This window comes from Ustilago hordei (assembly GCF_900519145.1).
Source record: "Ustilago hordei strain Uho2 genome assembly, contig: UHO2_contig_22, whole genome shotgun sequence".
Taxonomy (NCBI): Eukaryota; Fungi; Basidiomycota; class Ustilaginomycetes; order Ustilaginales; family Ustilaginaceae; genus Ustilago; species Ustilago hordei.
Window position 1 is genome coordinate 22,488 of NW_024545292.1, and position 22,296 is coordinate 44,783.

The 22,296-nt window shown below is 53.0% G+C and overlaps 9 protein-coding genes across 9 annotated transcripts; 5 read left to right on the forward strand and 4 right to left on the reverse strand.

Moving 5' to 3' along the window:
- Positions 1-272: 272 nt before the first annotated feature.
- UHO2_06902 (putative 60S large subunit ribosomal protein L27) lies at positions 273-1,574 on the forward strand (the record flags this gene model as incomplete). Its single annotated transcript, XM_041560497.1, has 3 exons — positions 273-290; positions 512-559; positions 1,230-1,574. 3 exons carry the CDS (start codon positions 273-275, stop codon positions 1,572-1,574), a joined length of 411 nt encoding a protein of 136 aa, XP_041416431.1.
- Positions 1,575-2,507: 933 nt separating this feature from the next.
- On the reverse strand, positions 2,508-4,213 carry UHO2_06903 (putative endoplasmic reticulum insertion protein SEC61; the record flags this gene model as incomplete). The annotated part of the gene is made up of 3 exons (XM_041560498.1): positions 2,508-3,865; positions 3,962-4,030; positions 4,138-4,213. 3 exons carry the CDS (start codon positions 4,211-4,213, stop codon positions 2,508-2,510), a joined length of 1,503 nt encoding a protein of 500 aa, XP_041416432.1.
- Positions 4,214-5,270: 1,057 nt separating this feature from the next.
- On the forward strand, positions 5,271-5,605 carry UHO2_06904 (putative DNA-directed RNA polymerase II chain RPB10; the record flags this gene model as incomplete). Its single annotated transcript, XM_041560499.1, has 2 exons — positions 5,271-5,460; positions 5,580-5,605. The coding sequence occupies 2 exons, from the start codon at positions 5,271-5,273 to the stop codon at positions 5,603-5,605; spliced, it is 216 nt and encodes a 71-aa protein (XP_041416433.1).
- Positions 5,606-5,937: 332 nt separating this feature from the next.
- UHO2_06905 (uncharacterized protein) lies at positions 5,938-8,358 on the reverse strand (the record flags this gene model as incomplete). The annotated part of the gene is made up of 1 exon (XM_041560500.1): positions 5,938-8,358. The coding sequence occupies one exon, from the start codon at positions 8,356-8,358 to the stop codon at positions 5,938-5,940; it is 2,421 nt and encodes an 806-aa protein (XP_041416434.1).
- An 805-nt stretch (positions 8,359-9,163) lies between these two features.
- On the forward strand, positions 9,164-11,455 carry UHO2_06906 (uncharacterized protein; the record flags this gene model as incomplete). Its single annotated transcript, XM_041560501.1, has 1 exon — positions 9,164-11,455. One exon carries the CDS (start codon positions 9,164-9,166, stop codon positions 11,453-11,455), a length of 2,292 nt encoding a protein of 763 aa, XP_041416435.1.
- A 480-nt stretch (positions 11,456-11,935) lies between these two features.
- UHO2_06907 (uncharacterized protein) lies at positions 11,936-13,392 on the reverse strand (the record flags this gene model as incomplete). Its single annotated transcript, XM_041560502.1, has 5 exons — positions 11,936-12,415; positions 12,525-12,867; positions 12,976-13,076; positions 13,165-13,222; positions 13,334-13,392. The coding sequence occupies 5 exons, from the start codon at positions 13,390-13,392 to the stop codon at positions 11,936-11,938; spliced, it is 1,041 nt and encodes a 346-aa protein (XP_041416436.1).
- A 1,055-nt stretch (positions 13,393-14,447) lies between these two features.
- On the forward strand, positions 14,448-15,181 carry UHO2_06908 (uncharacterized protein; the record flags this gene model as incomplete). The annotated part of the gene is made up of 2 exons (XM_041560503.1): positions 14,448-14,465; positions 14,555-15,181. 2 exons carry the CDS (start codon positions 14,448-14,450, stop codon positions 15,179-15,181), a joined length of 645 nt encoding a protein of 214 aa, XP_041416437.1.
- Positions 15,182-15,798: 617 nt separating this feature from the next.
- UHO2_06909 (uncharacterized protein) lies at positions 15,799-17,934 on the reverse strand (the record flags this gene model as incomplete). Its single annotated transcript, XM_041560504.1, has 1 exon — positions 15,799-17,934. One exon carries the CDS (start codon positions 17,932-17,934, stop codon positions 15,799-15,801), a length of 2,136 nt encoding a protein of 711 aa, XP_041416438.1.
- Positions 17,935-19,511: 1,577 nt separating this feature from the next.
- On the forward strand, positions 19,512-19,839 carry UHO2_06910 (uncharacterized protein; the record flags this gene model as incomplete). The annotated part of the gene is made up of 2 exons (XM_041560505.1): positions 19,512-19,685; positions 19,723-19,839. 2 exons carry the CDS (start codon positions 19,512-19,514, stop codon positions 19,837-19,839), a joined length of 291 nt encoding a protein of 96 aa, XP_041416439.1.
- Positions 19,840-22,296: the final 2,457 nt, after the last annotated feature.

Genomic DNA, 22,296 nt, shown 5'->3' on the forward strand with positions numbered 1-22,296 from the left:
AAAAAAATAAAAAGGTTGGAAATCGAAGAAAATTGACCAAGGCCCAGCTCTTGGCTCTCATCGAGAATTCGAGCAAGACATGGGCGTGACCAAATTGAGTAGCAGGCAGCACCAACTCAACACAACACAGCACAGCACAGCACAGCGCAGCTCGAGTCCGACTGTGTGAGTGACAGCCCAAGCGAGTCTAGAGAGCGAACCCAGAAGGTCACTTGTTCGACATCTGCGTTCTCGTCACCATCATCCTCCATCAAGATCCCTCATCCGTCACAATGCCCAAGATCTACAAGGTGCGTGCTATCACCACACCGTTCATTCGGCCAAATCAGCATCGATCCGAGCAGCAAAAGGCGCCATCGAGAGGCACGTAACCAGACATTCAGAAATGTTGATTCAAGGTCTTCGTTCCATGGCGTTGTAATGCTGCTTGGATGAGCTATGTCATCATTGTCAGGATCATTGCTGACATTCATATCCATTCGCATCACTCTATTGCAACTGATACCAACAGCCAGGAAAGGTCGCCGTCGTCCTTAGCGGCCGTCACGCCGGTAAGAAGGTTAGTATTCGCAACTCGACAACAAATAGCATATCAGCACCAGCTTCCGATTTCAATTATTCAGCATCAGCATCAGACCGGAGGACATCTTGAAGGGCAAAGCAGCACATCTCGAGGCAGCAATATGTGAAGACAGCACAAGCAATTCAGGCATCTGGCAGTCGAAAAAGGAAAATCGAACGGGAGTGGAAGAGCAACGAGACAAAGGTTTCATCATGCCGTTCGCCGCATCCACTAGACCACGGATCATGTTGTGGACGAAGAGACATGCAAGCTTTTGCAGATATTGCTCGACATATGACTTTCAGGTGGAACTGCACTGCTACCATTGGCAATAGTGTTGGATGTCCGGAATCGGTATTCTTGTCGTCGTAGGTTTGACATCAACAGGAGAAGGTCACGCACCAGAGTCATTCGGATTACATTCATTGTGACACGGTGAAGCATTTCAACGGCTAGGAACTTGGCGGCTTGGAGCGGTCACACTCACTTGCTCGATCACAGATTGCAATGCTGCTGGAGTAAACTTCGGAAAGGGACACTCGAAATGGTCAATGATAGAATCACTTGAACCCGGAAGCTTCGACTCGGCCGTTCTCCCTCACAGCACGCCATCAGCATCACTGACATTTGCGCAACCATCCCGTCTCTACTTTTGCATCATCAACAGGTTGTCGTCATCAAGCAATTCGATGACGGTTCCAAGGAGAAGTCTTTCCCTTACATCGTTGCCGCCGGTATCGAGCGATACCCCCAGAAGGTGACCAAGCGCATGGGGGCCAAGAAGATTGCCAAGCGCTCCAAGGTCAAGCCTTTCGTCAAGATCATCTCTTACAACCACCTTATGCCCACCCGTTACGCTCTCGAGCTAGAGGGCCTCAAGGGTGCCGTCACCCAGGACACCTTCAAGGAGCCTTCGCAGCGCGAGGACGCCAAGAAGCAGATCAAGGCCATCTTCGAGGAGAAGTACACCTCGGGCAAGAACAAGTGGTTCTTCACCCCTCTCCGATTCTAAATGCTTCACTTTGTTAAGTGACAGTGTTTCGTTTCGGTTATCTTCTTCTTTCGAGCAATTGATACATCTTTGGCATCTTTTTCCACCACGCACATAGCATATACTTCCCCCTTTTTCCTTCTTCGATCGTGGAGATTACATCACGGCTTTTTTCTTTTCGATATGGCCAACACTCGTTTGACATGAGGTGCTTCTATCCGGCATCTCATTCATCCCCCTTACCCCCACGTTGGATCTCAGGTTTCCTCGGTCTGACTGGGAATCCAACGTTGTAATGACATGCACAGCCACTACAAACACCCCAGACCTGGTTCAGCTACCAAAAGCTTTGTATGCACTCCGAGGAGACGCTTACGGCAATATCACACATTCCAGACAGAAACTTGCTCTCGTTGGCTGAAACAGTTTGTGCAGTGAGACCAATCTGAGATAGCCTTTGGGAAGGAGTGACAAGAGCAATACACGGACGAACGTATTTTCAAAGCAGCCATGACACAGCCTATCAAACAACTGGCGGTCTAGATGAAAACCACACAAAGTTGGGCACGGAGCATGCTGTTGATTCTTTTGAATAGTCCAAGCGTGACCCGAAGAGGTACGGCTTCAGTCTTGGTCTGAACGAGTTCTATTTACAAGATTGTGTTGGTTAGAAGTGAGTTGCAGGGAGGAAGGGGAGGTAAAATATGTAGAAGAGAGTCAACACCCGACCATCCTCCGTCGAGAGACGGAGGTTGAACAAGGAGCTGAGGTGTAAGTGAGGTTGCGTTTCCAGGAACTGCGTTGACTCAGAAAACAAGCCATGTCGACACGGAATGTCAACAGCAGCTACTCGTCGAGCCAAATGAGGTCGCCTGGACTACGAAGTTTAGGTGCAGGATTGATGGATCACCGTCGTTGAATGCTGCGGAGTACGAGGTGGCAAGGTTGACATTCTTAACCGAAGAGCTCGCCCATGGCAGCCATCTCGGGGCCTCCAGCCTCGCGCATGCCAATCTCGAAGTACGAGTAGATGATGGTGACGGCAAGCAAGATACCCGTACCGGAACCAAAGGCGCCAATGAGGTCAGCGCAAACGGACAGAGCACCAATAGTAGCTCCGCCGAAAGCGGCAGCGGTGGGGATGACGCGCTTGAGCTCCTTGTACATGGAAGCGTCACGGTGACCGGCCATGACCATCTGGTTGTCCTTGAGCTGCTTGGCAACCTCACGTGGACCCGAGCCAGAGACCTCGATCCAAGTCTTGGAGAAGAGGGCGCAGGCGGTTAGAGTGAAGGCGATGTAGATGGCAGTGTGAATGGGGTCGCCGATAACCTCCTTGAAGTTGTGAGGAGCCGACATGTAGTAAGCGATACCACCAACGGCATGGAGCTGAGCACTGTCCTCCATGGGCTCCCAAACACCGAGCAACTTGACGAAGAGGTTGGTGGGGAAACGCGAGGCTAGCATCTGGCTGATGATGAAGACGTTGGAGGTGAGGGCAGACTCGAGCATGATAGGCATGTTGGAGGTGTAGAAGAGCTTGACGGGATAGGTACCACGCTGGCCACGGAATCGGTTGGACTTAACAGGGATCTCGATACGGAAGCCCTGGAGGTAGATGACGACAAGGAAGATGAGAAGGGTGGCCAAAAGGTTCATGACGTTGGGGAGACGGTCACGGTAGAGAGCCTCCTTAAGGGCACGCGACTTGTCGTTCCAGGTGAAGAGAAGGTGGAAGAGAGCAACAAGGGCACCCTCGAACTCGGGACCACGGCCAGTGTTGACGGTGGTGGGCGAGAAGGCCTTCCAGACGATGGACTCGCAAATGTTGGTAGCAATGAAAAGCGAGATACCGGAGCCAAGACCATAGCCCTTCTGGAGGAGCTCATCGAGCAAGATGACGATGAGACCTGCGACGACAAGCTGAAGAATGAGAAGGAGACAGACACCGGCACCGAGATCCTTGGGCTGACCGTAGAGACCAGTGAGAACGTAGACGGTAGCCTGACCGAGCGAGATGATAAGGGCGAAAAGCTTCTGGGCACCACCGAAGAGGGCACGGTCCTCCTTGAGGCTGAAGTCGACTTCGACCAGGTTGGCACCGGCAAGGAGCTGCATGATCATACCGGAGGTGACGATGGGCGAGATACCGAGTTCCATGAGGGTACCACGATTGGAAGCGAGAATGACACGCATCCAGTAGAGCGGGTCGGAGCTGTCACTGGAGACGATACCATAGAGAGGGATCTGAGAGGAGACGAGGAAAATGGCGAGGACGATAGCAGTCCACATGACTCGGCTCTCGAAGGGCACTGCAGTTATGTAGCGTTGTTTGCAAGGTATGGAAGAAGGCAAAGGTCAGCAAGGCCATTGTAGCCGACGATTGAATCTCGGCGATCAAGACTTACCTTTACGTTCCGGTGCCGCTACCTCGGGCAGGACGGACATGAAAGGCCGCACGAGCGACAAGAACCGGACTGCGGCATTGCAAGGAGGATTAAGGAGGTTGAATGGAGAGTCAGCATGCTGTAGATTGGTGTTGCAGAGGAGATTGATGTGTGTTGTCCATGCGGCAACTTTGTACGCTCGACGAAGCGCAGTTGGTGAGCGCAGTTGGTGAGCGCAGCTGGAGGAATCGCAGCATACTTACAGCCGCTCATATTTGCAGACTTGACCCGGTTAGGCGATAGAGACAGAGACGGGAAGGAGTTGAGATGGTATAGATGCAATAGGGTGGACAAGAGGGAAGGTTGAAGGATATGATGTCTCGAAGGTTGCTGCAAGGCGCGGGGAACGAGACACAGGTTGGCTCGAGTTACACGTCAAGCTCAGATCTTCTTTACGCCAACTTGGACACTCTAATTGGAAAAGGTGGATGATGGCCCTGTGCTTCCTCTTGTGACTCTGTCTTCAATGCTCAAACTTTGGGCCTGTACACAACGGCGTTGGTGACCTGGAAGCTTGCTTGCTTGCTTGCTTGCTTGACTACTTGACTGGACTTCAAGACCTTCTCGTTCTTCTTCCAAAGGGTTCGTGCGCTGCCTCTGTGCTCAAGCTCTCTCACTTCATTTTCTGCTTCCGGCGACGTGGAACTGGGAAAATCAGCCTTATTCCAGACGAGGCTCTTCTTTGTATTCCGGGCACATCATTTTCTATTTGAGAAGGTCCGAGGGGACAGACAGTCAAGTCAGAATTGCTTCCACTGGATAACCATTTTAAGCCGTACGAGAGCTGTCCCGATCGCCTTTTTTTTATCCGAGATGTTAAAGTTTTGAAAGTAAAATTCCTTTTCTTTCGAGTGCAGCTTCCTGGCTCAATTTTTTTGGACACAAGTTCGAAGCTCGGATGACGGCCAGAGTGACCCTGAGTCGATTGCAACTTTGCTTCATTCTCGTCGCTGTCGCCACCGATACCTTCCTCTCTTCTCACAATCAGACCGCGCCTAAGCACCATATACCCTCTCTTGAACTAGATCGAACGACAGCTCCTGCTCTGCGGTACTTCCATTCCGTGGCTGGAGTCTTCCTTTGGTCCTAGGCACCCCTTCGTCTTCGCGTTGTCTTATCAGAATAATCTTCTTTTGGATCTCCAAACGACGGCTCGTCCATTTGAAAGATCGTGATCTCGTCCGTAGACTCGCTTCCACCACTCTTTCCTATCGCTTTGACATCAAACCCGCGGACATCACATCCCACTGGCCACCAATAGCACATCAAAATGATCATTCCCGTTCGCTGCTTCTCCTGCGGCAAGGTCATCGGCGACAAGTGGAACGCCTACCTTGCCCTTCTCCTTGACGGTCGCACCGAAGGCGAGGCTCTCACTGAGCTTGATCTCAAGAGATATTGCTGCCGTAGGATGGTTCTTACCCACGTCGATCTCATCGAGAAACTCCTCCACTACAACAGTAAGTCGCCTTCACAGGAAACTTGTCATACCCTGACTTACATGATCGTACTGATCCCCTCTTGCTAACTTCACTCCATTCTCTTGCTAACCTTCCCTGTCTCCTTGACCACCTCACAGTCCACGAACGCAGAGTTCACGCCTAAGTCTGCAAACATCGTATCAGCTCCGTCTTCGCATCTTGTATTCTAGCATTCTTCCCGATTCGACGGCAACTACGTACAAACAGCTATCTCTTCTTCACGCCACATCGTGTCGCAATACGGCTCTGTCTCCTTCGACAGCGTCGACACCGCAGTCATTCTCTATCCGACTCAAGAGATCAGAGTCATACAGAGCAGCAGACAAAAACGTTCAAGGGGAAGAGGATGGTCGAATTGCGAAGGCATAAGAGCCTCTTTTGGTAGTAATACAGGATGCACAAAGAAGATTGGCGGAGCGGCAGAGAAGCCATCGACAACCCGAGGTATCGCCTGCATCACTGCAGGTAGAGAGGTTGTACGTCGCTCACGGCGAAGGCCAGACCACAGTGAGGACACTTGCGCTGGCGTGTCGAGACTCGTGCATCGATACACACCGAGCAAAAAGTGTGATAGCACTTGGTCAAGATACGGTTGCGGTATCGTTCCTTGCACGAAGAACACTGCAATAGAGCTTGAAGTGCATCCTTGTCTCCACCGTCTCCTACTTCCGACTCGCGACGTCCCTTGTTCTTGGCAGCAGAGGCCGCCGCCTTGGCCACTTGACGTTTGGCGCTTTCCAAGTCCTTTTCCAGCCGCACGATGCGTTCTTCCGCTCGCTTCCGTTGATCCTTCTCAGTGCTGGCTGCGTCTATCAGCTCTTTAGCTGAGGCGCTGCTTGCTGCATTGACCCGTGCCACATCTTCCGAACGTGCCTTGGCTTGCTCAAGTTCGCGCTGTAGCGCCTCGATCCGTTGGCTGTGCTCTTCGGTCGCCTTTTTGAAGATGTTGACCTGTTTGTCATGCAGAGTCAACTGTGTTGCAAAATTGCGCTCTGCCTCGGTGTGCATCTCGATCGTCTTCTGCTGCCTCTCGCTAAGCTGCTTGGCTGTCCTGAGTTCTGCCTCGATGCTTTCCTTGACGCGCATCGTCGAGAAGTACTTGTTGTCTGCTTTTGACTTTTCTGTCACCCATCGCAGCGCTTTCTCTTCCAAGCGGCTCACATCGGTGACCTTGACAGAAGCTTGCCTTTCCAAATCGGCGTAGGCAGCGCTGATCTTTTCTAACTCGTCATCCACAGCCTTGCTAGATGCCTCTGCAGCTTGTAGCGACAGTCTTAATCGTTCGTTCTCCGCTCGGAGCTCGCTCTCGCTGGACCCAGCCTCGCCTCCTTCCTCGCTCTTGACTTGAGTGGTCTCCACCCCGTTGGGAGCGCCGTTTGTACCAAGTCGCTTCTCGAGCTCAGCTACACGTGCTTGTGCTTCCTGAGCCGCTCGACTGAGCTCCTCGAACTGGTCCTGCTCCGACTCGCTCTTGACCAGCGTGGCTACGCCGACTGACTGGCCTTGGAATGCGGCGACAGTTATTCGCAGACGTCGCACTTGGCTGCTGAGCAATGTCAGACGCTCCTCCTTGCTGTTGAGCAACGCTTTCATCTCTTCGATCTGCGTGAACTTGACCTGCTCGCGGGAACGACGTTCAGTGAGCTCGGCGTTGAGTTCATCACGCTGACTGCGCAAGCGAGTGACATCTGCCTCTTTTGCCTTGACGATCTTCTCCAGCTCCTCGGTCCTGGTGCTTGCTTCTGCTTCGACAGTCTGCTGGAAGGTGGCCCGGCCTTCGCGCAATGCATCAGCCTCGGCCTCGAGAGAATGCATGGCTTCTCTGGTGCTCTGCAAATCTTGCTGTGCGTGACGCAGGGAGCTCTGAAGCTCACGATAAAGCGCAGAGTTGACCAGGACCTCTTCCGGTAGACTGTTCAACTTGGTCTGCGTCTGGTGAAGCTTGTACATGCGCGCCTTGAGCTCTTCGTTGAGGGTCTGGATCTCGGCGTATCTTGAGTCGCTCTCTCGCCGTGTGAGCTCAACATCCTGGCGTGCGGACTCGAGCTCGTCCCTCGCCTTCTGCAAGGCTTCAGAAGACTCGGCAGCGTTCTCTGTACCGAGTGATGACGTGGGCTCCGTCTTGACAGTGGTTTCGCTAGACTTGTCAGCACTTGCAGCAGGTTCGGCAGCGGTGACAGTGGTGCCGTCCGGTACTGTCGGCTTTCCCTCTGTGGCGCGCAAGAGATTGCTCTGGTAGCGAACGTACTCGTGCTCTACTTTGGAAAGCTTCTCTGTAGCGTGACCGAGCGCATCTTCCGCTCTCTGCAACTTGGACTGCGTGAGGAAAAGGTCCTGCTTGTGGCGTGAGGCTTCCTCTGCCAGGTCGTGGAACTTTTGCTGCAACTCGTCTACATTCACCTCGCTCTGCTTGGAGAGCGATTGAAGAACGATAGCCAACTGTTGTTGAAGCTGCTTCTCCAAGGTTGGGACATCAGTCGTGGAATCGAATGAGAGCGATGCGAATGCATCCTGATCCTGAACAGCTAGTCGAGCCGCAAGATCTGTGAGAAGGAGGCTCCAGAAACGGTGGAGGACGGCAGCACGCTGCTCGGAAACTGCAAGATGATCCTGAAACGTTCCTGCTTTGCGCTGAATGCGCTGAAGGTCCCTTCTAGCCTCTAGCAGTTTACGATAGATGGCCTCCTTCCTGAAAGCTTCGAGGCCAGCATAAGCTGGATGAAGAGCCTCTTGGTCCTCGTCATCGTCATCGTCGGCAGGAGTTGCAGAGCCGCGTTGCCTGGTCTCGTCCGAATGTAAGCGCTTTCGGGGACCGTCTTCGGCACCAGCGACCAAAGATCGCTTTCGGTCTTCTGTGCCTGACATGGATTGCAGCATGACCGCGGTCAAGTGAAGCTGCGAAAGAGGTTAGAAACGTAAGTGTCCGGCGAACGTCTAAGGGAAAGAGGGGAGGAGAAGATGCACGTTGGTTGGAAACTTTCTTCAAAGTCGAGCATCGGTCCGCAAAGGCTCGATATGCACCACTTGAAAGCCTCGGGCAGAACGGCCGGACCCGGATGAACGAGCTGCCTGCTGAACAAGATTACAAGACAAGGAAAGAAGGTGATTCGAACCTAAGGCCCGATGAATGCGGGTGGGATTCGCCTCCCTGAGCTTGCACTTTTGATGATCAAGCTGCAAGAGACACTTGCGTATGGATATGATCCAAGACACAGCGTCCAGAGAAGGATACGAATGGCAGGCCGAGGCGTCTCGCTGTCGCCAAAGGACAGGTCGAGGGGAGCAAGGGCGAAGTAAGGTCGTCCACAATCGACAAGCAGAAACAAAGCTAGCCAGGGAGATTGAAACTCTGCCGTATAAAAGGGTCGAGGAAGAAGGTGCGAAAGGCACTCAACGCCGGAGAAAAGGGATAAGATGATGGTGATGTCGCAAGAGGTGAAAGCCGCTCAGCGTTCAAGCAAAATCTCAAACCTCGAATTTGCACACACACTTCTCAAAGCCTTCTTGATTTTTCGGTGCCGACAAATTTTACGTAGGTCTAACAGCAGCAACAATTTCAACTTTAGGTCAAAGCTCCAACTCTCCGAGTTGTTCTCTTAGCTTCACTTTGAGTACTTACCAGCATCAAAACCTCCTGCATCTCTCACACCGCAATCCTTCAGCCGTTCCGCTCACCATCATAATGCCGTCGAGGGCGCCTTCAATAGGCGCGCGCTGCTGTCTTTGCATTCGTTCGCAAAGATCAGCAAGGCTCAGCTGGCAATCCAGCTGTGTTCCAGCAAGGCGTACTCTGGTAACGGCTGCTCCAACAACAACGTCTCTGCTTTGTAATGGCGTCACACCTTGCGCTCGCGAGGGCTTTCATACGGCTTCTACACATCGACAAGCAGTCGAGGTCGCAAATTCCACGCAATCATCCCACTCGCCGACTGCACTCGAAGCAGAGAGCATTCCCGACATCGCAAGACGCGCTCAGAGCATCGCCGACCCGAACCAACGGATCCTGACAGCAGAATGGACGAACAGAGTGGAGCTTCTCAATCGAAAAGCACAGAATTTTGGTGCCATCAGCGAAGGCGATCGTGTTTCCACACGCATAGTGTTGGTTGGATCGTCACTCAGTCAGACGCAGCAGCTCTTGACTGCCATGGTCGACGAGCCGCTTCGTGAAATCAGCGAAGGCAGATCCAACGAAGCGGAAGCAATCGTGTCCGCTCTGGCAAGCCTGCCTCCTTCCACTCCTTTCACCATCAAGTACAATCCCGGCCCCTTCCAGCTCCTGAGCAATAACACCGCTGCTTTGGATCGTCACTGGCTTCAGCAATCAAATCTCGAGATCACTGTCTTGCTTGACCCTACGGCCTCCGCCGAATCTACCTATGACCTGATCTACGACAGCGAAGCCGTCATCTTTGTCACCGACGATTATGCCCTCAGTCAGTCTGCACGCCGACCACGCAACGCAGATGAGAGAGGCAACACCATCTATGAGCTTCTCTCTCGCTTTGCAGCCAAGCCCCATATTTACCTAGCTGTCAATTCGATCCTCGGATTGGATCGCTTGCAAATCCTCGATGGGCTCGAGTCTGCCACTGGTGCGTCTGTGGCTGATCTCGTAGCACCGCACTTGGTTCCCGTTCGCATCTCGGACGCGTTAGCTGCCAACTCTGCTCTTCGACAAGCGCTTGACAAACAGGAGCCGCAAACGCCCTCACATTCCAACTTGAGCCCCACCTCCACCGGCTACTGGGATGAGTTTAGTGGGCATTATCAGCGTTCTAATGTCGGCTCGCTCATCCAACTCGTTCAGAATCTCAGAGCCAAACAAGAATCCAAGACCCTGGTAGTACAATCAGCCGCGTTCCTCCTCCAGCACTGTCTCGAGGAAGCTTTGGCTACCGTGAAACGCAACCTTGCTTGCCTGTATGAGCTGCGGTCACTTGCCAGCCAAGCAAAAGAAAGAGAGCAGACCACGCTCAAGCAGTCACTTGAGCGCATCTGGCCCCCATCGACCGCATACACCGGCCAGCTCTCCAGGGATGAGATCAAGATCTGGCGTCCAGCCTTGCCCGGCTCGCAGAGTGCCGTCGACGAAGCCATGCAACAGACGGATGATCTGATCGAGTCTACCTTTGATACCAAGCTGCAATGGTGGAAGCTCATCTGGAAGGCCGATGACGTTCGGAAGGAACTCGAATCTGCGTGTGCTGGGTTTGCTGCTTCGCTCGAATCGGATCTCGCGTACGAGTCAGGTCGCCTTGCAACGCTTCAAGTCGAGAAAGTCCGGACGGCAAAGCAGCACCTCGTACAGTTTTGTCGTCTGGCGCACCAACTCGGGCCTAACATCGCCTCCGCGTCTCGTGATGTCGCATTGCTCACCAACGAAGCCGAAGCATATCGTTCGACCAAGCTTCGCACCATAGAGCCATCCACCTTGATGGAGCCTATTCACCGCAGACGTGCACAGCTCTTGGAAACAGGTGGTCCCATCGATGTACTTGCCTCTAAATCTCGGAAGCTCGCAGTGACGAGCTCGGCAGCCGTTGCGGTAACTGCCGCTGGAGTTGGATCGGCAAGTGTGTTGGGTGCCTCGCTCGGTCTTGATGCATCCTCAGCATCGCTCGCATTAGATCCCAGCACGGGTCTTGGATTAGGTCTGTTGACACTCACCTTGGTAGGATGGAGGATGCAGGGTCAGTTTGGCAAGCTCCGTCGACAATTCCGCAAGGACTGGCAGCGTTTCTCCGAGGGTTTAGACCAAGATCTCAAGAACAACTTCGAGACAGTATTACGCCAGCAGATTAACGGACCATCTGACTTGGTCTCGTCACGCATTCTTTCTCTCACCCGAGTATGGGGCAACAATGTCCAACGACAGGAGAACCTCGTTAGGAGTGTCGCAGCTCAAACGCCCCATCACGTTGACACGACGAACAAGGTCAACGCAGAAGCAAAGGCTCGCGAATCACTCTGACGCCTGTTGACGCCATGAGTCGTTGCCTCGCTTCACACTGGCTGTCTGTATAACATAATTAGCACGTCTGCAGTCAGCGAGGCGGAGAGGCCTTTTACATAAAGAGTCGATTCAGATAATCGAGAATACTAAGACAAAGTCACCTGCCGCGCGTACGTTTCTGAGAGCCCAGACGGAGTGAAGAAGTAGACACAAAAGCAAAGATAAACCACGGTATCGAAAGTGAAATGTTACAGAAAGATAAGAGAAGTGGGCTCTGTTACTACAAAAAAAAAAAAAAAAAAAAAAAGGCTTTGTCGCGCCCGAGCGATGCGTCCAGAATCTCGTCGTCTCATGGACGTTGATATCCGAGGAGTGCGAACCCTTGCTATATGGGCTCCTTGTGCTGAGAAGCGACGCTAGGGTTGGAGCAGAGTTGGAGGATCCGCTCCCGTGAATCTACCAAGGTTCTGCTGTTTTGTTGTTGCGCAAATAGGCACATCAAGAGCTCTCGGGTGGAGCCGCAGGAGCCTCGGCCTCGCTCTTGGGTTCTGGCTCGGCGTGGGCAGCAGCGTCACCATTCTCCTTGACTGGCTCGCTTGATCCTTCAGCGGCCGACTCCTTGGGTCCGTCGCTAGAAGCCATGATGACTCCCCACTTGGCGCAGAGCTTCTCTGCACGATCTTTGAAGTGGAATTCGTCGTCGCGAGGAATTGAGCTGAGCTGCATAACGCGCTTCATCACCTTGCCGATCTTGGTGGTTCGCAGGTGCTCGGCTGTCATGCCATCGTACTCCTCGACGGTCTTGAAAGTGGCATCTGCTGCTTCCATGTCTTCTGGATTGATCTTGCCGTCTTTGCCAAGGAAGGTCTTTTGCACCTTGTGTCGCCATTCCTTGACCTGCCTGGCCTCGGGATCCAAGGACTCGTCCGACTTGTCCTCTCCATTTGTAGCCGCACCTTTGCTGTTTGGCTTCTCAACCTGTAGAACGATTCGAATCAAGTCATGGGAGTGAGTGTAAGCATAGAGGTTTTCCGTCTCTCTCCCAACAGCATCGATCAAAAGCGGCTGCGTTTGCGGCGTAACTTACCTTGGTCTTGGCAGCCTCGGCTGCCTTGGACTTCTTGCGCTTGTCGGCACTTTCGCGAATCTTGCCGCTCTCAGGCTCGCGTTTCCTCTTCTTGCTCGAAGGTTCGTCACCATCCTCGTCCTCTTCAAGCTGATCCTGGTTCTCTTCCTCCTCCTCAGCTGCATCTTGCAAAGACTTTTCGTAGTTGCGCACAATCTTGTTCTGCTCCTCGTTCCAAGAGTGAGGGTCGCGAGCAATCTCGTAGGCTTGTCTGAGGTCGCCCTTCTTGCGATTTGGGCCTGCGAGGAAGGAGTCGATCTTGTCCTTGCTGAGTAGCTCGAGGTCCTTGGAGAAAGCCCAGTGGCTGAGCAGATACGATAGGCGTTGCGTAGCGATGCGGTGAGAAAGTTGTCAGTAAGAATGGCAGGCTTCACACTGGAAAGTCGACAAGAATGTCTGCTGGGACACTTACTAGTCGGCGGCGGGGAAGAAGCGAATGGTGTACTGATCTCTGTGCTTGGCTACAGGTCGTTCTTTCAAGACGGCAGATGGCACGTTCTCGTCATCCATGACCTAATGTTAGGAAGGAAAGATGATCGCAGTGTCAGCTGTCATCGTGTCTGCGTGCCTAATGCGGACTACTATGTGCTTTCCTACTTACGATTCCTGGCCATGCTGGGAAACCGCGGACCTTGGCGAGCACCACATCGTTGACTTGGCTGTGTGATAGGCAAGTAAGCAGCAACAGTAGGCAGAAGGAGGGAGAAATGGGTGCGTCAGTCGAGAATTTACGCTACATGTAAGAGACAATGTGTACTCTTAAAACTTACAACTTGTGCGGGGTTCGGTTGAGTTGAGACTCCTTGGACTTCTTCTCTGTGCTCGTCATTGTAATCGTATTCGGAATCGGATGCGAAGACGGGGTAAAGGCCTAGTATATGAGCGCAGCACACCAGTTTGCAACCAAGTGAGAAGGGCTTGAAGCGGATGTTTTCGGGAAGAATGCGTTGCACAGGTTTGTCAAGTTGCTTCCTGCCTTTGAGAAATGAAGGAAACCGGATAGGTAGTCGAGCGAGATTGCGAGGGGATGGACGGGATGAGTCTTGAGACTGTTGATGGTAGGTGGATGAAAAAAGAGATGGTGGAAGATAGGATCTGGCCTTTTCCAGTGGAATATTCGCGATACAGTCCGGATGCGGGCCTAAAAGCGCCAAGCTCACTCACTCTCACGAAGAGAGCAAGAGTTGCTGGCTCTCCTTTGCGCGAAACTCACAGGGGACCGTGCTCAATGCGTCTCCCGATTTGCCGCGGTTGGATCGAGAGAAAAGGCTTTTTTGTCTCCCGTTTCTCACTGAAAATCAGACAAGGCAGATGTGCGACTGACTGATTTTCAACTGGAGAAAGAGTCTCTCGGCGCGTCGCGAACCGCCTTGTCCTCTTGAGGTCACTCTGCAGCCAGAGCCTGGTTTACCGCAATCCCGCTCAATGATCGCCTCTTGTCGTGCGAGTGAGACAATCTGGCTGAGACAATCTGGCCGAGTCAATGCGGAAGGACCAGCAGCGGCTCATCGCATGGATCATATATATACACTCCTTGCTTCTCGACATCATCCACATCTCCCTCGCAGACGACCTGGCTTCCATTCAACCGGGCTCGTCTAGTTCGTGCTTCCGTCAATCGATCTAATCGCTGCACTCTCAACTCTCAGCATTCTCTGATACGTCTCTGAAAATAAGTGGAGGTGACCAGAAGATCCTCACCACTAGTTGCACTGTTTGACAGTCGACTTCAGCCCAGTCGACCTCGCCGAGTGTTGCACAGGCCCAACTTGCACAACGTCACCCAACCGATCTGAAGGCACTCATCGCCTCCCTTGTCTTGCAAAGCTCAAACGATCGGCGAGAACTCATTGTGCGGCCTGCCCGTCGAGCTGATTCGCAATCATGAGCAACAAGGTCGTCGTAAGTGTCTTCGATGCTTGATCTGCGCCCTTGTCAGTGCTGCTGATGTTTTGCTCTGCTGACATGCTTCCTCTTGCTTCATATCACAGTCCCAGGTGTACAGGAGCATCATTGACGATGTCATCAACAACGTACGTCAGGACTTTGAAGAGATGGGAATCGAGAAGGAGGTGCTAGAAGAGTTGCAGAGATCCTGGGAAGCCAAGATTGTGGCTACGCAGGTTGCCGAATTCGAGGGCGCTCCCGCCTTGCCGCCTACCAAGTCGCGGTCGAGCAAAAAACAAGAGCCCAAGACCGAGGTCAAAGCCGAAGATGGTAATCGTACCAATGGTCAAAGTTCCAGCAGCAATGGTGCTGACCAGCATCGTTCCAAAGTGCCTCGAGCCGATGGATCTACCGATGTCGCAGGTGCTGCCGATAGCGGAGCACAAGACGCAGCAGCTGCATCCACCAAGACAGAGGATGATGATGCCGCTGCCGGGCAGAAGCGCAAGCGCATCAGCGACGACAACGAGATCGGAAGCGACCTCGACGACTCTGACGACGAGGATGCAGATGGCGGCGCTGACGGCGACAACGATGACATGGTCCTTTGCCTGTACGACAAGGTCCAGCGTGTCAAGAACAAGTGGAAGTGTGTTCTCAAGGACGGCGTTGCATCCATCGATGGTCGTGACTATCTATTTGCCAAGTGCAACGGCGAGTTCGAGTGGTAGTTTCGGTTCGAAGCTTGGCTGCAACAAGCTTGATCCTTGTCTGCATCGATTTTATCCCGCCCCGTCCTCGTCCACATCTTCGTCTTGCCTCTTTGCCAACCCCAGCCTTTCTCATCCCGCTTCGGTGATGCATCATCTGCAACACCGAAGTCCAAGCCCCCGGCCTGTCCTCAAGCCATGCTGCCGCTCCTTCCCAAAACCTCGCCATCTTCGTTTGGCCCATCTCCCTTGCATTCTCTCGCTTTTGTTCCGTTCTTGCTCACATTTGTACACTAGCTTTCATCCTCAATCCTGCAACATTCTCCCGAATCTCGGCTTTGCAATGCTGTATCTGTGTCGGGCTTTGAGAATCACAATAAGATTAAAAGATACAGTACAGTACACAATGTACAGAAGCTAAAGGACTCCGTTGAAGGAGCCAGAAGGAAGGGCGAAGTGCATCTATCTCATGGAAGGACGTGTGCTATCGTGTATGGGGTTTCAAGCACACTATGTTTGCCTTGTCGTAGTGACACTACGGCGACACCGGCTTGTCGTATTAGTCACATCACAGATTATAGGTAACAACAGGGAAGTAGAAGACGAGCCATGTAAACAGGGGCGATGCTCTGAACCGCTCAGATGCTGGGCCGTTTCGGAGGGCCGGCGGGTGTATGCTGCTTGCCACTTCGATCTTGAGGAGGGCCACCACTAGCACGTGTGTAGTAGGAATGCTGCCCTCGAATCACTTCAAGCATCTTTGCATTCACGTCGACGCCGGGTTGCGGTGGCGAGCTGAGCGCCCGCTCAAGTCGGTCAAGCATCTGCACCATCTCTTCACGGACCATCTGTGCTGTGAATGCTCTCGAGTCGGCCAGTTGATCCGAGAGGATCCTGATCTGTGATTCGAGGAAAGAAGCATGTCGAATGATGGCATCCGTGCGTTCCGAAAGATCCTCGAGTCGCGCGATCGCTTCTGCCCTCTCAAGATACGGCTCGCCTGCTCGACGTGCGTTATCGCCTGCAAAGGGCGGTGCCATACCACCAGGAGCGGGAGGGCCACCAGGAGTCGACATGCCAGGTGGATCTTCCATCTTGCCACGCATGTATCCGTAGTCGTCTCCCGAACCGGGTCCAACTCCGCTGCCGTAGCCTCGCTCGCCGCCAAAACCACGCATCTCCGAACGGCGATCACCGTATCCATGAGGATCCATACGATCGTCTCCGTAGGGGAACTCTCGACCACCACGATGACCGCCAGGACCCATGGGAATACCTCCTGCTGCACCGCCACCCATCATTCGCATTCCATCAGGTCCGCCGGGGATGGTAGCAAGAGGCACCTCTGGCGAGGGTGTAGAGCTGCCGCCGCTTCTGTCGGCACGCAAGTCACCACCGATACTGCCGCGTGGAGAGCCGCCCCTCTTTTGACGGGAGCTCTTGCGCTTGATGTCGTTGAGCAATGCGATCTCGCCTCGACGGAAGCTTGGATGACGGAACTCCCAGACCTGAACTTCGTCTGTGGGGTTGCCTTGATACGAGTGGTTCACCTTGTGGAAGCCGTACATGTTGAGCTGTCGCACAAACGACTGCCAGTTGGAATGCTTGAACCAGTTCGGGAGAACAAGGCGCGAGAACTCGGCAGGGTTGGCGACGCTGAAGACAGTGCCGGACGAACCCCAGCTGATCAAATCCGAGATCGAAGGGTCTTCCAGCATAGAGTAGAGCTTGCTCACAAAGCTTGGTTGCTGCTTGCCGCCCGGTCCACCTCCTGCACCTGGCAATCCAGCAAGCGAAGGATGAATCATCGGAGGGTTGCCGTACGATGTGGAAGGTGTTGGGCTTGGGTGATGGTGCATGAGTGGTGTGCGACTTGGAGGTGGAGGGTGGCCACCGTAAGAAGGTTGGTGGTAGGGCATGCCTCTTCGAGGTGAGCTCGAGTAAGGTCCCCCAAGCACAGCATCGTCGCGAGAACGGTGAGCCAATCCTTCAGGTTCCAGCGAGGCAAAGCCTGGCAGTCTTGGTGGAGGCAAAGATGGTCGGTTTCGGAAGCTGGACAAGTTCGGCTCTCCAGAGTGGGGCGGGGGCATGCGCATCGATGGCGAGTTGTACTCCATCTTGGTCTCGCCATGCATTCGATCGCGCGGATCTCGTTCATGCTCGTCATTGTAGCGCTCGCCAACCAGACCGCCAACGTGGCGTCCTTCCTCCCTCAATCCTGGTGCAGACTCATATCGACTTGGTTGCGATCGTTCGTACTCGTACCGACGCGAGTCTGACGCTGGTCCAAATTCTGTACCTTCCCGTAGATGGTGGTGAGACTGGTGATGATGTTGTAATTGCTGTTGTTGGTGCTGGTGGTATCGAGAATCAAGGTTGGCTGAAGCAGATCGATCGGCCCAGTGTGCGTGATGTGCTTGTGCAGAGGAGGACCTGCTAGTGCTGTCTGGTCCTGAGCCTTTGCGCTCCACTTTGGGCTCGTTTGAGTCTCCTCGAGACCTTTTGCTCCTCTCGTCGGTTTCGTCGAGTTCGTCCATCTCTTCTTCGTCAGCCATGCCGTGCGTGTGACCTCCTCCGACGTTGGAACGACCGAGACTAGGCTCGTACCGGGGACGCTTGCGATCAGGACTCGCAGGTGGTGGTGGCCTAGTGGATGCGTCGGGGTGACCAGGGCGTTGCAAGTCCCTCGGGACGTTTGCGTTGCTGTTGTGTGCTCGAGGCGAATTGGCCGTCATAGATGGACCAAGCGCGCTAGCACGACGTTCTGTGCTCATCATACCAGCCACCTGACGCAGCCAAAGAGGTCAAGACGTTTGGGATAGGTTGTCGACAGCGTCCGAAAGTGAGTTTGCCCTGCTACTGTGTCGATAGTGTCAAAAAACAAGACAAGATTAGGCCAGACCGGAAGAGCTGTACGGAGTTCGAAGTTGATGTTGTCAGTGTTCGCTGGGAAGGATAGTTCGTGAGCGAATGCTATAATGCTGAGAATCAAGGGTCTGGAGCAATGCGCATGGATAAGGGATGTCGTCGGGTCACGAAGACGGACAGGAGTAGCAGAAGACCTTTGGCCAAAAGTGTGCTGCTGTATAATGGCTCGCAGAGGTTGGGTCGATTGGCTGTTGCTGCAATGAATAGCACAGGTAGACGCAGGGTTGCAGCGAGTTGGTGTAATCGAAGCGACGGGCTGCCGAAGCGTGGTTGGGAAGACTGTGATTCGAGGCTTTCTTTGCTTGCTCGCCTTTCTTGCTCGCTGGCTTGAGTAAGTGGGAAAGCAAAGCAGAGCAAAGCAAAGCAGAGCAAAGCAAAGCAAAGCAAAGCAAAGCAAAGCAAAGCAAAGCAGAACAAAGCAGAGCAAAGCAAAGCAAAACAAAGCAAAGCAAAGCAAAGCAAAGCAAAGCAAAGCAAAGCAAAGCAAAGCAAAGCAAAGCAAAACAGAGCAATAGAGCAGTTGACAGAAGCCTCGTCTGGGCTTCGGTTCGGTGGGCGTTGAACGGCAGATGCCGTCCGCAATATGAAAGGGAGGCGCCTTTCGACCTAAATGAACCGACAGCAAAGCTTATTCAGTGCGGACGTCGTTCCACCTTGCAACGGAAGGTCGGAAAGCAAGCAGTGAAGAGGCAACTGCGCTCGAATATCGAGAGTGAACTATGACGATCACCGTAGATACAAGAAGGTCGCCGAATGTCAAGCGAGAATGACTGTAAGGACAGGTTACCGGTGCAATCGACCAAGAATCAATCGCCGTTTGGAGTAAGGGATAGGTGAACAAAACGCTGCAGAAGGAGAAGAGGCTTCCAAGGTGTGTTGATGAATGCGTCGAGTCTTCGGAAACGGAAGAGCGCTTCTCGGTCAGGCCTCGGCGGATCTGGCGTCGGCGTTAGGAAGGGAATGCAGTGGAATAAAAGCGCTGCACGTCAGGTGGGCTAGATTGCTGAGAACAGTAAGAGGGCGTCGTTTAGGCGTGAAGGTCCCGCAGATACGACCCCGGTTGATGAAACAAGGTGGGAAGAAGTCAATGCAGAGCGACCGAAGCAGCCGAAAGCGCGAAGAGGTCAAAGAGCCTCGTTTGGAGATGGAAGGAGGGCGATGGCGTTGGCAACAGGGCCGAGGCGTGGCGTAGGTGGTGGTGAGAAGGCAAAGTGGGACAGAGAGAAAGAGAGATGAAGGAAGGTTCGAAGGGAAGGTAAGGTGAAAGGATAAGATCCGAATCCGAGGGCGCAGTAAGTCAACCAGGGAAAAGTCAAGGTTGATGCAGACGCAAGGACGAATGAAGGTGAGAAGGGAGAAGTGAAAGGGGGCCGGTTGAGCGCAAAGGGCCGCAACCAGATTCAGATGATGAAAGAGGGCCAAGATGCTCAAAGGTAACGGTGTCCTGGGTGAGGATGAGGTTGCTCAGTTGTGTGTGCGTGTGAGAGTGTGTGCTCATGAGGAGCAAGCGGATTTGACTCTAACTTCATGCGAGACGGATCTGTTGCGCCAAGGCGGAGGGAGCCACGAGGCAGTCGGATTGAGTTCATTTGCCTATGTATGTTGTGCGAGCAAAGAGAAAGTTCGGCAAACAGGGTCGAGCTGGAGAGAATGCAGCTCAGCTACCGAAAGGCCACACGATCGGAAAGGAAAGACAGAGAGAAACAGAGGGAGCGGGATTGACACATCAGGCACAGAGTGAGACAGATTGAAAGAGCGAAACACAGAGGGAGGAAGGAAGGGAGAAAGGAAGGAAGGGAGGAAGAAAAAAAGATTGAGGAGGCGGCGGCGGCGACGGCGGCAAGACGCATGGCAAGTAGCGCAAACAATCAAGTCAAACACAGAGGAGCCAACTTGTGTATGTAACATGAGAAGAAGAAGGGCGTGGGCGAGAACAATGATGCCGTTTGAAGTGAAGCGGGAAGGAGAGAGAGAGAGAGAGAGAAGAGACAGGGAGAGATGTATATACAAGGACATCCAGAAGCGGGCTGTTTGGAACGGAAAAATGGGAGGAGCCACGGAAAGGTGGCATGCAGAAAGGCACCAAACGGTCTAAGCGAGAGGGTGATGCAGCAACAGCAGAGTGGGAGAAACAGAAGAGAAGGGGAGGAGGAGCGAAAGAGACAGAAAGACCAAGAAGAAGATAAGCGGAAACCGATTCCAAGTCCGGGTTGACTCGAGAAGGGAGCAAGGAGAATGGTCATGAAGGGGAGAAGAGCAGAGAGTGTCAGAGTGGAAGAAGGAATACAAGTGGAATTCATGGACAGCTAGACAAGCAGAAAGCACATGGGAGCTGCATCAAGAAATTCAAGGAACGGGCAAAAGTCTCGGAAGGGGTTTTGAAAGAGGATCAGCTGTCGAAAGACCAACATAAGCGAAGCGAACAGGCCGAAAGACGTGAAGGGCAAAAGGGCAGGGACCAAGCCTTCTGTTGGACAGTAGTGGCATGCGGGTGATACGATAGAGAGACCAGAAGAGACAAAGGTGAAAGTGGCACTGACAGCGGACGCCAAGGGCCGATTAGCGAGGGCCGACACCCTCGACCACTCTCACACGTCTACATCTACTTCTACACCTAAACTCACTCGCTCGCTCACGCACGCACGCACAGCCACGCAATCATTCATGCTGTGCCCTTTTCCTGTAATGCTGGAAGGACAGGCCGCGCTGCGCCAAGCGATAGATTCTACTTGAGGGGGAATCCTCCAGCTTCGGACGGCAATATATCTTCAACTTCACCGCGATGGAGAAGCAGAAGAAGAAGAAGAAGAAGCCAAAACTTGAAAAGCGTGGGGGAGAGGAACAAACGAGGGATCGAGTGTGTGTGAGGTTGCACAGAAGTTTCCGGATGACGGATTCCTCTTTTGTACAACCGAGCGTCGGACAAAGAAAATGTTGCAAAACAAATAAATCAATAAAATCGATAAACACGAAAAGGTCCAAAAAAAAATAAAAGGTCAAAAAAAAAAGGTCAAAAAAAAAAGGTCAAAAAAAGAAAAAGAAAAAAAGAAAAGGTCTGGTGTGAAGGGGTGTCAAGCGCAGAGAATAAGCCGGAGATTCGGGATGGATGAATGAAAGATTGCAGGCTGGCCTCTGTTCGCTTAGTTGCCTGCCTTCGAGGGCGACAAGATCTTTTGCATGCATCTCTGTTCGGATCCGGGTTTGCGAACTATCGCATAGGTCGCAGTCTGGCTGGAAGACGAGGCGTGGCCGACGATGAACTCTGTACACAGCAAAATGATTGCTGCTCTTGGTTGTCCCTAGGACCAATGCATGATTGGACAGGGGTCAGATAAGCTTGCGCATCACTGCGATGTCAGGTTGGAACAGCCGAGGTGGAGACAAGGCGACCCGGAACGGGGATATGCGTATGTCGTTCTGGCACATGGTAGGACGACGTTGCTTCCGCTGTACAGAAGCTCGATGCAGTTACAGGTTTACTTGTCTTGGACATTCGACGGACTTTGGATTCGATGGATCCATGTCTCTAGCATACTGTAAGCTGTTGTACACAATCATAGACTAATTCACAGCCTTGTACCACGGTCGTGGAGGGATTGCATAGCAGCCCGTCCTTCCATCTAGTGACATCACTCTTGTTCCCAAACCAACAGCCACTGAGCGTAATCACCAGCTCTACGTTTCGGCGGCACAGATTGCGATGATTATGAAGGCTGTTCGGGAGAGACAGAGGGGAAGCGGATGGACATGAATTGACGGGGATGACTTGAGGTTCACTAAAACTCAACAAAATCATCCGGTATGACAGGCAAGCATTTGTTGCAACGCCACATCACACAAGCGTTTTTGGTAGTCACGTGATTATAGTCACGTGATGTTATCCGTGGTCAGGGATTCTGCCAAGTCATCGCGCAGCTACAGTATGCTCTCTCTCCAATCACCACCATTCTCACAGCTGCTCGCTTAGCAGAATCTCACCAACTCTTCAAGTGTTTTCCCACCCTGTATTCCCACCCTTTGTCTTCCCGCTCTCCCGCGCTCATCCGGCCCTCCCCTCTTACGGCGGTCCGGGAGCCTCTCGAGCCTATGAGCACACCCACGCTCGCCCCGCAATCCTAGTCTCTGTTATGCTCTTTCTTTGCCCCTGTTATGGTATGAATTGAGGGTTCGGAGGTTTGTTTTGGTTTGTTTTGTTTTGTTTTGTTTTG